At 47.5% G+C, this 12,412-nt stretch overlaps 1 protein-coding gene across 8 annotated transcripts; it reads right to left on the bottom strand.

Annotated features, from left to right (window-relative positions):
* Positions 1–3,320: 3,320 nt before the first annotated feature.
* On the bottom strand, positions 3,321–11,052 carry LOC110477366 (nucleolar pre-ribosomal-associated protein 1-like). Of its 8 annotated transcripts, none has more exons than XM_077786634.2 (8): positions 10,891–11,052; positions 10,729–10,782; positions 10,529–10,636; positions 9,577–9,626; positions 9,354–9,487; positions 5,366–5,483; positions 4,674–5,260; positions 3,321–4,075 (listed from the first exon to the last, which is right to left on the bottom strand). In XM_077786634.2, exons 7-8 carry the CDS (start codon positions 4,951–4,953, stop codon positions 3,948–3,950), a joined length of 408 nt encoding a protein of 135 aa, XP_077642760.1. In that variant the 5' UTR covers positions 4,954–5,260; positions 5,366–5,483; positions 9,354–9,487; positions 9,577–9,626; positions 10,529–10,636; positions 10,729–10,782; positions 10,891–11,052; the 3' UTR covers positions 3,321–3,947. The 8 variants fall into 8 exon arrangements, 5 of the variants coding, with proteins under 5 accessions (XP_077642760.1, XP_077642758.1, XP_077642759.1 ...); XR_014958372.1 differs by having other exon boundaries at positions 3,594–4,075; positions 5,064–5,260; XR_014958370.1 differs by lacking the exon at positions 9,577–9,626 and having other exon boundaries at positions 5,064–5,260; positions 9,354–9,530.
* Between the last annotated feature and the right edge of the window lie 1,360 nt (positions 11,053–12,412).

The raw sequence follows: 12,412 nt of genomic DNA, 5'->3' as shown, positions 1-12,412 counted from the left end.
TGGAAACCTTTAAAAACCCATCCCATAAAAACATACGAACCGATCAAAAAGAAATCCAACAACAACAGTCAACCCCAAAAAAAAAAAACCCTTGTCACGAGCACCCGAAGCAAGAACCATAAAAACCAAGAAGTCCCCAGGGCCCTTCTCCTACAGCGACTCCGAACAAAAGCAACCGATCCCAGGAGCTCCTCAGAAGCGCCTCGGAAGCACCGCAGCGAGGGAGGCTGGAAGATGCGGAGCCGCGCTCCCGGCCCCGGGCGCAGCGCGGCTCCGGCAGGAAAGCGGCTCCTCCGGCAGGCAGAGGCGGCGCCGCGCCGGCAGACCCCCGCCCGCTGCCCCCGGCCCGGCGGGGCCGGCACCGGGCCCGGGGGGCCCCGGCGGCGCCCGAGCCCCGCGCCCGGAGCGGACGGAGCGGCGGCACCGGCCGGCACCGGCCCCGCCCGCGCCGCCTCCCCCGCCCGCCGGCCCGGCCAAAGCTCCGCTCGGCTCCGCACGGCTCGCACCGGCGCGGCTCCGGCGGGCCCGCGGCAGCCCAGCCGCGCCCAGCTCCCCTTCCGCCCCGGCCAGCCCCGGCACTGCCGGCAGGGCTCCGCGCCGCACCCTTCGCTGCCGGGCCGGGGGCAGAAGAAGCGCCCCGAATGCAGCGGCACAGCCCGATCCCCGCCCTGCCAGCGCTGCCACGGCTGCAGCTCCCTTCCTCTGAAGCCCCGACACTGACGCCACGCTGCGGCGCTCACCTCCCTCCAAGAAGGGAAAAGAAATGTGGGCTTCCCTTCAATCGCGTCCCCTAGAAGAGCAGAAAAGAAAGGGCCTTCCTCAAATTATGGCAAAGGGGGGTTTTTACCTCAATCCAAACCCTTTAAAAGGAGGGACAACGAGCAGCCCCCTCCATTTCAACCTCAGGACGATGAAAAGGTGGGGGCTACCCTGAAGTCAAATCCATCATACGACAATATTTTTCCCGTTCCATTCAAAAGAGAACACAGGGATTCCCTATCTCCCCTGTGACATCCCTAACACCCTGGAAAAAGCAGGATTTTCATCAATCAATACCCTTAAAACCTCAAGGGAAGGGAGATCCCCCCCCAGTTCAATCATGGAAAATAATGGAAGAGGAGTTGCTTCACTCATTTTGAATTTATTTTGGCCGCAATACCCTCAATTTTTTTATTTATTTTTTTTTCCCTGGGAGCACTGGGGAGTGACTAGCAAGAAGAAATTCAAAAGGGAAAGGAGAAAAGTCCCCACTACAAAGGCGCACCGGCACACCTGTTTGGCTGCTGCTTCTCGGCACAAAGGTTTGTCCCTCGGCACCTCCTTTGAGCAATGCGACGCCTTTTGGGGAATGGCAGAGAACGGAGGCAAAAGGTGCCGGGGAGCCCTTTCAGTTCCCTTCAGCCCCTGCAGCTGCTCCGCTGGTTTCAGGGCACTTGCTTGGTTCGTTCCTAGAGAAAAACGCTAGGGCATGATTTTCAGAACTACTGCCCATCCCCAGTCGGAGTTTCCTACATTCCTGGGTACAAATGAGTGGATCGAGAGAGGGCTTCTTTCCAAATGAGTTTAGCCATAGATACCTATTCTTTACCAATAGCTATAAAAACTAAACACTTGCCAGGTTTTAGTATTCTACACACACCCCTCCCTGGGAATTTTGGGGCAGCTTTGGGTCCCTCTGCGGGACGGCACCCAGCGTGCCCCCCCCCCCCCCCCTTCTGCCACCAACCCGCTCCTCCACCGCAGTGTGCGTCCCTCTCCTAGCGACCTTGGGGTGCCCCAAATGCCATCAGAGCCCCGAGTCTTTAGCCCCTTTTCCTGACCCCCGAAGAAGGCACAGGACGAGTCCAACTGCCCCGAACAGCAGCCCAGCACTCCCTTCCAGCCCTTCCCACACCTCCATCCCCCAGAAAGGGACTCCGCCGAAACAAGAAAGGGGGGGGCAGCCCCCAGAAGGCTCGAAGCTCCCGCCCCGCCTCGCTGTCGCGGGCCAGGGGCAGAAACAGGGAGCGGCAGAGGCGGCGGGGACGCGGCACGGCCGGCACGGCACGGAGCGGGGGCCGCTCGCAGCGCGATGCCGGCGGAGCCGCAGGTCCGGCAGCGCCGGGGCGGGGTCCGAGCGGCGCGGGGGATCCGCCGAGAGCCCCGGCCCCGTGCGGGGACTCCCGCAAGGCCCGGGGGGCGCCGGGCTCCGGCCCTCGGGGCTTTATTCTCCGGCGCCCCGAGCCCCGCGGCTGCGGGGGAAAGAAGCGAAGGGGCGACGGGAAGAGAGGAGGGAGAGCGGGACATGCGAAAGGGCGGGGAGGGAGGTCGGGCTGCGGAGGAAAGCGGGCGGGGAAGGGAAAGGCCGGCAGGGCAGCAAGAGGGACGGTGAACAGAGGAGGGAGAGAGGGGGAATGGAACGGAGGAGCGGGACAGGTACAGGACAGGAAGGAGCCGGGTTTGGAGGGGACACGGAAAGAGAGATAACTGAGGAAAGAGAGATAACTGAGGGGAATACGGGCAGGAGGATGGAGCGGGAGAGAGAGGGACAGGAGGGGATCCTCCCGGCGCCCCGGCTCCGCCCCGGCTCAGCCCCGCCCGGGCTGCAGCGCTCGGCAGAGCTCGGCTCCGTTCGGCTGGACTCGGCTCCTCGGCCAGCTTCGGCTACTTTCGGCTAAGCTCGGCTATTCCCGGCCGCATTCGCCTCCATTCGCCTCTTCGGCAAAGCTCGGCTCGCCTCGGCTGGACTCGGCAAAGCTCGGCTCCGCTCGCCTCCTCGGGCCCTTTCGGCTGCTTTCGGCCACGCTCGGCTATTCCCGGCCGCACCCACCTCCATTCGCCGATTCCCACAGCTCGGCTCCCTCCGGCTCACACGTTTCCTCAGGGCACCTCATTCCAGGGCACACAAACTGCATCTCCTTTTTATTTAATCCCCCCCCCCAAAATCACATACATATCACAAGGAATGTGCAGTTCCGGTTCCCCCACCCCCGTACGCTATTTGTACAGAGGACCTGAGCGCAGTACACAGTCGGGATTCGATTGAATAAAGCCCGGTTTACATTTCAAAGGTTCTCCCTCTGGCACTGCACGCTGTGCTCAACTACCTTCATGGCCACATCCCAGAACAATGTGTCAGATTGCCCGGAGAGTTCCCAATAAAACTCAGGTATAATCACTGAGCAGAAAATCCTTTGGGCTTTAGTTCCATCTCTCACCTGTTCCAAGCGGAGGGAAAGTGGGTTTTACATCGCAGCAGCAGCGACGCGGACCAGTTTTTTTTTTTTTTTTTTTTTTTTTTTTTTTTTTTAATAAAATAAATACAATAAAAATAAACCAGATCTAACATAAATGTCTTTAAGTGCCATTCAAGCTTTTTAAACCCAAGAGGACCATCCTTATTCCCAAGTCCAGTCTTCTATTCATACTGGTTTTGGTACCAGGAAACCAACCAGGCTCTCCAAGAAACAGTACATCATGGTGACTAAACCTCTGTCTCCTGGTTCTTTGCAATTACACCCCAGCGTAGGAAGCTCTGCAGCCTTTTTTCCCCATCCTGTATTAGAGAAAGGATGGATATGAAGGGCACACACATACACAAACAGTCCTTCAGGTTCTTGAAAAATATAAAAATGCCTGTATTAAAAATAACATAATTGTACCTACATTACATATTGCCCCCCAAACTGTTCAAGAAACGGGAAACTGGAGCTTTAATGTACCACTGAGAGATGTTGAATCAAATCTTTCCCCTGAGTTTGCACCCAGTAATAAAATACTGATTTTTTTTGACCAAACAATGTAGGTCTATATGAGAACAGCTCAGGAGGCTCTCACGGTTCATGGCGATGAGGACAGAGCAGAGCAGAATGTTAAAGGTGAAGCCTTAATCCCCTGAATTAATGCCCTGATGGAGCCAATTTTTTTTGCAAAGAGACATGAGTTTCTTCCCCTTGTTTCCGAGTGTCTCAGTCATCCTGTAACTCATAATCTGCACTAGTGAGGATCAATCTGACATTGGTAAGTAACGTATCCGGCTCCTGTGCTCCAAGCCACATGTTTCCAATGTAAATGGAAGTCAGGAATACAGAAACAGCTGTGGAAAAAAGAGAAGACAAAAATCAGAACAGATATTCTTCTATTTCCCCACAGGATTACCAGGCCAAGCTGCTTGCTTCATCCAGGACTATGTTTTAAAAGAGTTCCCCAAGTCTTTTCCTAGCTGGAAAATCTGGAGTGACTTTGCCCATGCAAAGCCAACAATCCTACTCACAAGAAGGAACAAACCAGTTTCCTGTTAAATAAAGCAGTTGGAAATATGAGCTGTCAGATGCTCTCACTGACCAGCAATAGGGATCAGCATCCAGGCCCATGTGGAGCTGGGTTTTTTTGCAGACTATTCTCCCTCTTGGATTTATATTTCTTTTACACCTTTTATTCCATTTCAGACCCTGAAAGTGAAGTTTCTTAGAGGGAGTGGGAATGTTGTAGTGTCAGAAAACCTCACAGTGTGACGACGCACTGTGCTGCCCACCCCAGGCCCCATCCCACCAAAGACACAGCTTCTGCTTTGGGAAGCCACGAGCCTGGGTGGATACGGGAGAGCTGATGGAATGGATTTAAAAAGCCACGGAATTTCCTAGTTTCTCCCACCACTGCCTCGTAACATGAGTGATAAGAACAAGACAAGTCACCTGTCCTGTCCGCATCCTCTTCCACCGTTGGTGGTAGGCGCAGAGATTTCACAAGCTCGTGGAAGGTGCTGGACAGGCCCTGCTCCTCCATCAGCTGCAGCACGATGGAACTGAGCCCACTGAGCTGCCTGGAGAGCCCAGCTGAGGTGCTGCTGGCCCGGCAGAGCTGGGTGCAAGGTTTGAAGAGGCTGTTCCTCAGCGTCTCATCCCTGAGCATCTCCTGCATGGCCGCCGGCTGTGGCGGGACGCGGTTCCGTAGCCACCTCGGCACTGGTGACATGTCCTGCTCCCCGAGGGGGCTCTGCCCAGCCAGAGACCTCACCAGCCACTCAGTGACAACGAGAACGGATGCACGGGTGACAGCACTGCCTCACCCCCCGCCCCGCTCACCAGCTCTGAGGGTCTCCCCTCCCTGTGTGGAGGGTGCTGATGGGAAAACAGGGTTCCAGTGGGCAAGGATGGAATTCAGATGTTCTCTGCATATCTCCAGCTCAGGCACTTCCACGTCCACAGCAGGGTCTTCTTCTTCCACCCCGTTCTTCTTCTGAGTGTAACAATACACACGAGATGAGGCTTTGATGCAGGACCTGTGCAAGGGGGAAATGAACAGTGACTATGATCCCCTCTCTTACCTCCATGACATCACATCAATCAAATGGATTCAAAATCCATTGCACCAGCCATTGACTTACCAGGTCCAGGGGCACAAAATATAGGCAATGAAGGATCCACATGGAAAAAGTCTAGATCACAATGCTAAGGAACTCCAGAAGACCTTTCAAGGACATCCCCGGTGACAGCTGGCAACACCTGCATTATGAAAGAGGAAGAAAGTCCAGTGGTAAAAAAAAGTGCATTCCTGATAATGGAGAACAATTCTGGGGCAGACTCTTCACAGAAGGCAAAGGCTTTGTCACTGAGCATCACACCTGAAGTCAGGGATGCATAAAGGAGACACAGGCTGTAGTGACATGCAACATGATTATTATCAAAACGGCTGCCTAAGATTGTCAGACAAGCACAGATGATAGGAACAGATGAGGAGTTTGGGCAGACATTTTGGATATGCTAGTTTAACTCTATTAGTCTTTATCTGCAAGGATACAAACAGCTGCGGGAAAAAAAGGGAAAGTTTCTGAAAAGAATGTTTAGCACATTAATACAAATTACTTGGGCTCTTCATCCCTGTCAGGGAGGCCTTAGTCTTCAATTTCATGTTTTGGATAAGGTCTTCCTGACAGATTTTGTTTTGTTGGGTCTTGTTTGTGTGAGATTCTTTTTTATGCTCTCGCTACCAAACAGTGGACCAGAAATGCAAATGGCCATTTATGGCTAGGAAAAAAAAAAAAAAAAAGGTGCAAGGAAGAGGGATTCAGAATCATTAGGAACTACAGAAATCTTCAAAAACAGATGGACCCTATAGGAGGTATGTCCTTCAGCAGAAGCCACACACCATCAGGATACTGAAATTGACAATAAAAAAAAAGAAAAAGGGGCAGGAGAGTTTAACCTAAGAACAACAGAAAAGCCAAGAAGTGTTGAAAAGCACACAGTTTTGGTCATATAAACAAACTTTTGTATTTTCCTAAGTATAAACGGCATTCATCAAAACACAAGACCAGTTCGACATCCTTACAAGAGCAACAAAATCCAGGTATCTGCTACAATGGGACATTTAACCTTTTATTTTGAATAAAGTAGTAGTGTAGCTTGAAAAGTAAAAATATTTTCCAGTAAGAGAAAAATATTTTTAATAAATCATATCAGCAATCATCCTTTATTACCTACTAGAAAAGGCTAAGAACCAATCCAAAATAATTTTTCTGACAAAGGGAGAGGACAACATCCCTCAAAATGTGGAAATTATTATGAGATGCAGAAGAACAAGACACGGTCGCAAAACTGTCATATTAAAACACAATACGGCAGGCCAGAAATATGGCTTGGAGAAAACCGCTTGCAGACAGGAAAAAAACTGGTGACTCCCTTCCCATACACATCAGGGACTGTAAGGTCTATCGAAGTATTCATAAGGCAAGCAGATGGTCAAAACTCAAGGGAGGCACCAGAAGTGACTGTCACACCCATTTTATTACAGACAAACTTTGAAAAGTTTATGTGCCATACATTTCCTTTACAGGTGTTACAGACTATTTAAAACTGTAATGTCTGTAGAACAGATTACAGAAGGGATTAAGCCATCAAAACAACAAGTCATTAGGCCATAAGGTATTTCCCTTAAATGCTCAACTTGAGGATGAAATAACAAGCAGAGTACCTGTGATGTTTTATCTCTGTACTAGGAGATTGGATGGTACCATACACAACATGATTTTTTAATTAAAATTTTCAGAGTTCCAGGTTTATAAATCTTATGTCCACTCTAAGCACGCTAGTAGAACTATACTAGTAGAGCAAGCTAGAAGAATTTGCACACGCATGAGTAGTAGTAAGTAGTAAATGTACATAAACATCAGCACAGTTTTTGCGAAGGAAATTCATGCCTGACAAATCCTTTAGAACTATTTGGAATTATGGGTGAACATACAGACATCACCTGATGTACTGTATTTGGATTTCCAGAACCTGCCCAGTACAAACACTCAAAGACTTGTGTGGGACAACAGGAACAGTTCTCCCCTAGAGAAGCAATTCATTAAAAAGCTAAAAGAAACTGAATAAATGGCTAGTTCATAGATGAGTAAAAATTGCTACTGGGTTCAGTCAGAGATCTCTGATTAGCCCTAGGAAACCATATTTACAGAGGATTTGAAAAAGTCAGGTGGATAGCAAGGCAAGAGATTTCTAGCAATGTCTTCCTGAAGTAATTAAAAAAATGCCCCTACAGCATTGCTGCAGGGACTAACAATATTGTGGGAATGAACAGTAAAGGTTCTGATGCATTTCAGTGTGAATAACGCAAAAAATAAACCAAGACACACAGGGGATAGATGTTCAAGGTTTGAACGTTAAACACTGAATAATGAACACTACACATCGTCATAACTGAGACCTGTTACAACCAAAACGGGATCTTGATAATTACTAGGTTTAAAAGCTCATTGATCAAAAGTCAGATAGAAAACTTGGAAATACTTGTGAAAGAATAGGAAACATAGGAGGGGGGATAAAAATCATGTTACAATTAATCCACATTGCTCCTCCATCTTGAATATGGTGTATAACGCATCTCTGCCTCTCTGAAATGAGGTCACAATATGACAAAAGGTACTAAAAGATATGCATGTATGAAATAAGATACAGATCAGCTGCTGTACAAAATAGACTCTGCTTCTTCAATCAGAAAGCAAATTGGGAAAAGCATGACAAAGTTCAGCAGTTATCATGGAAGTGGTACTATTCATAATTTTCTATAATATAAGTCTTAAAAGGTATCAAATGACATTAGGAAGTACCAGGTTTGAACACACATCTCTCTCTCTTTCTTTATGCAGCACCTGGACATTGTAAAATTCACTTTTCCATCAAGATATTGTGAATGCTAAAACCTTGTAGAGATTAAAAAAACCACTTGGACAACAATAGATGAAATGTGCAAAGATATGACCTCTGGCTCATAAAATTTATCAGCCACAGGTCACAATCACCAGAAAAATATTCCTGGGCTGTCTTGAACAATGGACCAGTCACTGAACTCCTTTTGACTACAACAATTCTTTTAACAAACACCATCAGTGTTTCTTTGTTTATTAGCTACTGTATTTTAATGTAGGCTTGCTTTTTTAAAAAAATCATAATGTCTTCATTTTATGACCCTAGAGATCTGTGGCACATTATAACTACCATTAAAACACCTCAGGTGGCTTGTTTTGTGCGCAAAAAAACCTCCTCCTTAAGAAAGACATGAGATGTATGGATACCTTCTGCCATTAAATTCAGTGCCTCACGGATGTATTCCAGTTCATTTGAATGCAGCTTCACATAATTCTCAAGCTTATTTCCACAAACAGAACCTAAGATTCACATCCAAAAGCTTTAACCAAAAGTATCTTCGGAACGAAATGCTGATGCTGCTGTACATTCCCTTCAACTTTTTGTCCCATTTCCAACTCCAATTCTCTGGCTAATTAGGAAGAAAGTTTTTAGACAGTATTCTAAGATCCACTGTTGACATTTTGTTCAAAGAAATTGGTAAGAAGATTCACTAAATCGAGCCTGTCCCTTCATTTCCTTATGCTCAAGTATTCTTTCAAGTATTCTAAAGAAAAATATAGTCAAAAGCATTAAAAATGGTAAAACCAAACTCATTCACTCCATAGCTTAATCACACTTCTTTGACTAATGTTTAGATTTTGCTACGCCGTGTTTAAAAGTGTTTCAAGGCAGCTGCAACTAGAATTCCTTTAAATCCAGGCAAACCTAGGCACCTAGGTCCAGCTCACACACTAAGCACACAGAATGTCACAGGTCAGAATGCGCCAGGCAGTTCAGTGACTCGCTACGTAGCTGGGCACATTCTGATTGATAACCTGAGAGCTACACCCATTGGTGCAGCCAAACAAGTGCAGCAATTAGGATAAACATATTTTAGATATTCATTATATAACATGTTTTCATGGGCTTATAAAGCCATCCCCAACTAACCTGGTCAGATTGAAAAACAGCCACGGACATAAAACATAACGCTCAGTCTGTTTTAAAGTTTTAACTGCATCTTACCAAAAGGATGAAAGTATTCTGTGCCTTTTAACGATCATATTGAAACTCTTTCTCCCCATCTCTCCAACTCCGACGTTCGCAGATCTCTTACTGATCAACAGTTGTACTGCTACAGAAGCCCACTATCATAGCAGCTGGGATAAGAGAAGTCACACCATATTAGCCAGGTAGGTCAACCTAACAGAGGACACAAATAGCAGAACTTTCAACTATCAACACTTACTGGTAGTATTATTGTGTAACGTTATTCCTGTTCAGAGATATAAAAATGGGCTATGAAAAGATCATAAAAGAAAAGGATTGTTAAAAAAAAAAAAGGATCAAAAAGGATATTTTGATAATGCTTTTTGTATTTATGGAAGTGAAATATATACACTGAAAATACTTCTGTGTAATCACCATTTTTGTTATGACAATGATGAAAAATTATCACAAATTGAAACCTGGAAAGTGCTAGAGATCACGTATAAGCATCAGCCTCAGTTATATAGAAGAGTTTCATTCAAGACCCTAAATCATTAGGCTATTGGTCAAGGCTGATCTTTGATTATAGCAGAAAAACTTAACTATTTTTGAAGTTCTTGTTCTTTAGCTACATCTCACATTTCGTCCTAGAGTCTCTGTGCACTTTAAAACATGCAATCTCTTTTCTAAGTTTAAACAGTACTTATTAAGGCTACATTAAGGTAATGTACACAGGTAAAAACATGGGATGTTTAGTTCAACGATCACACCACCAAGCCCTCTTCATAAATTTATTATCTACACTCAAAACTCTTAAGAATTCTAAAGACTACTGAGTCACAAACAGAACACATTTGAAATAAATAGTCACTTATACCAAAAAGTCACCAAATATGCTAGCCCTAGTTAACAGTGCAGATTGCCTTAGAAGGGGTCAGTTCTAGTTAATAGTTTGGTTTAGAATGGGTCAAAGACACTCTTCATGAGCCAGCCTTCAGTCAATGCACTCAGCTTTAGTCCAATCCGACAGTGCTGAGCACCTACTTGGGGACTGCCCTTCTAAGAGCATCTGCCAGCAATCTGCCAGCTACCAGTTTAGAGTCTACAAAGTTATTTTTCTTGGGGCTACTGAGGTCTTGTTCAGATGCACGAAGTCCGGACACGTACGAGTGAAAGCCCTAAAGGAAAACAAGGCCGACGATCCCACATACCTCTTCACTACGAAGTCTCTGCCTAGATCTCTCTTTTCTCCGTGTTGTCTCGTCTCTTCAGTCAGGGCTTTACTTCGTAAGAGCAGTTCACAGTCACAGCAGAAATATCTGTAACAGTTCATTTTACCAGCTTTACAGAAAGTCTCCAGTGGCATTATTAGAAAACAAAAGGACATAATGCAATAGGCCACACAGCATACCATAGCCGATACTGGGCTCCGAGTACGCTCGAACTAATTTTCAGCTCCTTCTTTCTAAGGGAAAAGAAAACCGAACAATCATTTTTCTCTAGTACAATTAAAGCGCAAATCAGCCACATAGTCGAGGACTGTCTACACTTCCCCACGTAAACAGTCACTTACGGAAAGGGTCTGCAGAGCAAAAGCCTGGGTGGACAAGGTCACCGGCCTCTGGTTAGACGGTATCCGATGGTGTGCCTGTGCTCCAGCGGCCTTTACCAGCCCCACGGAGAGCCGCGGCCCGCCGCTCAGCCCGCCGCGCGCGGAGCTCCGCCCCCCGGAGGCGCGTGACCCGCGGCCGGCGCGGGCCCGCCCCCACCGGCGGGGGCCTCCCGAGGGGAGGGGGCGGGCGAGTGCGCGGCCGTATCACGGCGGCTGCGCGGCGCAACCCCGGAATGCCGGAGCAGGAAACTCCTTTTTTGGACCTCGGAAGTTCCATAAAAGGCGTGCAGGAAATTCCAAATATGGTCGGTGCGGTTCCGGACGGGGAACAGCGGGGACGGTGCTTGTGTTCAGCCAGGACCGCCCCCAGAGCGCTCCCGGCGCTGGCGCGGCTCCGCGAGCGCTGGAGCCTGGCGCGGCGGGGGGGGGGGGGGTGTCTCCTCCGAGCCACGCCGGGCGGCCGTTCCTGTCGCTAGCGGTCAGATCTCAACTGGGCTTTAAATCACAAACAGCTGAGGTTTAGTTCCGAGCAAATGGGTCTTCTGCGGCTAAACGCAAAAGCGAGAGGTCTTCGCTTCCTTCCTCGCCGCTGCACTTCCTACAGGGGGAGGGTTTTCCTGGCCACTGATAACACCTGCTGTTTCCTTGGGAACAAACTCCTTGAAACCGACTCATCCTACGAATTGGACTAGAAACAAACTTTTTAAGAACCAGAAATCCTGTGTTCAGGCCAACAGCAAACGAAAGATCTTGCAGAAGATATACGGGCAATGCTTTCTCATAACGCATGTTTCTTCCCTGAAATCAGTTTTAGTTTTATGGGACAAAAGCGGATGCAGAAAGCTCATGCATTTATTTCCTTTATGTTATGCTAGCAAGAGTGCACTAGCCTTCATTCCTGTATAGCTAAGCACTACTGCCTGACTTGGACCTCTTTTCACACAATGCACAAAAGAGAACCTATCTTGTTTTTAACTCTTTAGGCATGGAAATTACTCATTTCAAAATGCTCTGGAGAGCCTGAGGCACCCTCGGGCTCATTAAGCATTGCTTGAGAGCCTACATAGTTGGTTTTTAGCACAATCAAAATCCCAGAAGGCTAGACCATGAATTAACAGATATGAGCTTGAAAAGACACCAACATCTACTTTTTTTTTTTTGAGTAGGAGAAGTGGAGAGGAGGGTGTGCTGATCTTCCCTGTGGTATCCAGTGACAGGACACCACACACAGGAGAATCTCAAAGCTGCATTAGGAGAAGTTCAAACTTCACATTAGGAAAAATTTCTTTACTGAGGGGGAACAGGGTTCCTAAAGAGGTGTGCAGTGCCTCAAGCCTATCAGTATTGAAGTGACATTTGTACATTGTAATATACGTATCCGTAATAGCAGTTGGACTAGATGTCTATTGTAGGCCTTGGGTCCCTTTCAACTTAGCTATTCTATTCTATACATATGAACAGAGCAGTACTCACAGATCAGAAT

The sequence above is a fragment of the Lonchura striata genome, chromosome 13 (assembly GCF_050655825.1).
Source record: "Lonchura striata isolate lonStrDom1 chromosome 13, ASM5065582v1, whole genome shotgun sequence".
Lineage (NCBI taxonomy): Eukaryota > Metazoa > Chordata > Aves > Passeriformes > Estrildidae > Lonchura > Lonchura striata.
Note: the sequence above shows the minus strand (reverse complement) of the source record. Positions and strands in the feature narration are given on the sequence as shown.

What these genes read in the sequence shown, in the direction of transcription:
- LOC110477366 (XM_085591662.1), bottom strand. Translation starts at nt 4,953, where the DNA reads ATGTCACCAGTGCCGAGGTGGCTACGGAACCGCGTCCCGCCACAGCCG. An exon ending in AGAGGATGCGGACAGGACAG is followed by an intron (nt 4,076 to 4,673) that starts GTGACTTGTCTT and finishes TTTTTTCCACAG; the next exon opens with CTGTTTCTGTATTCCTGACT.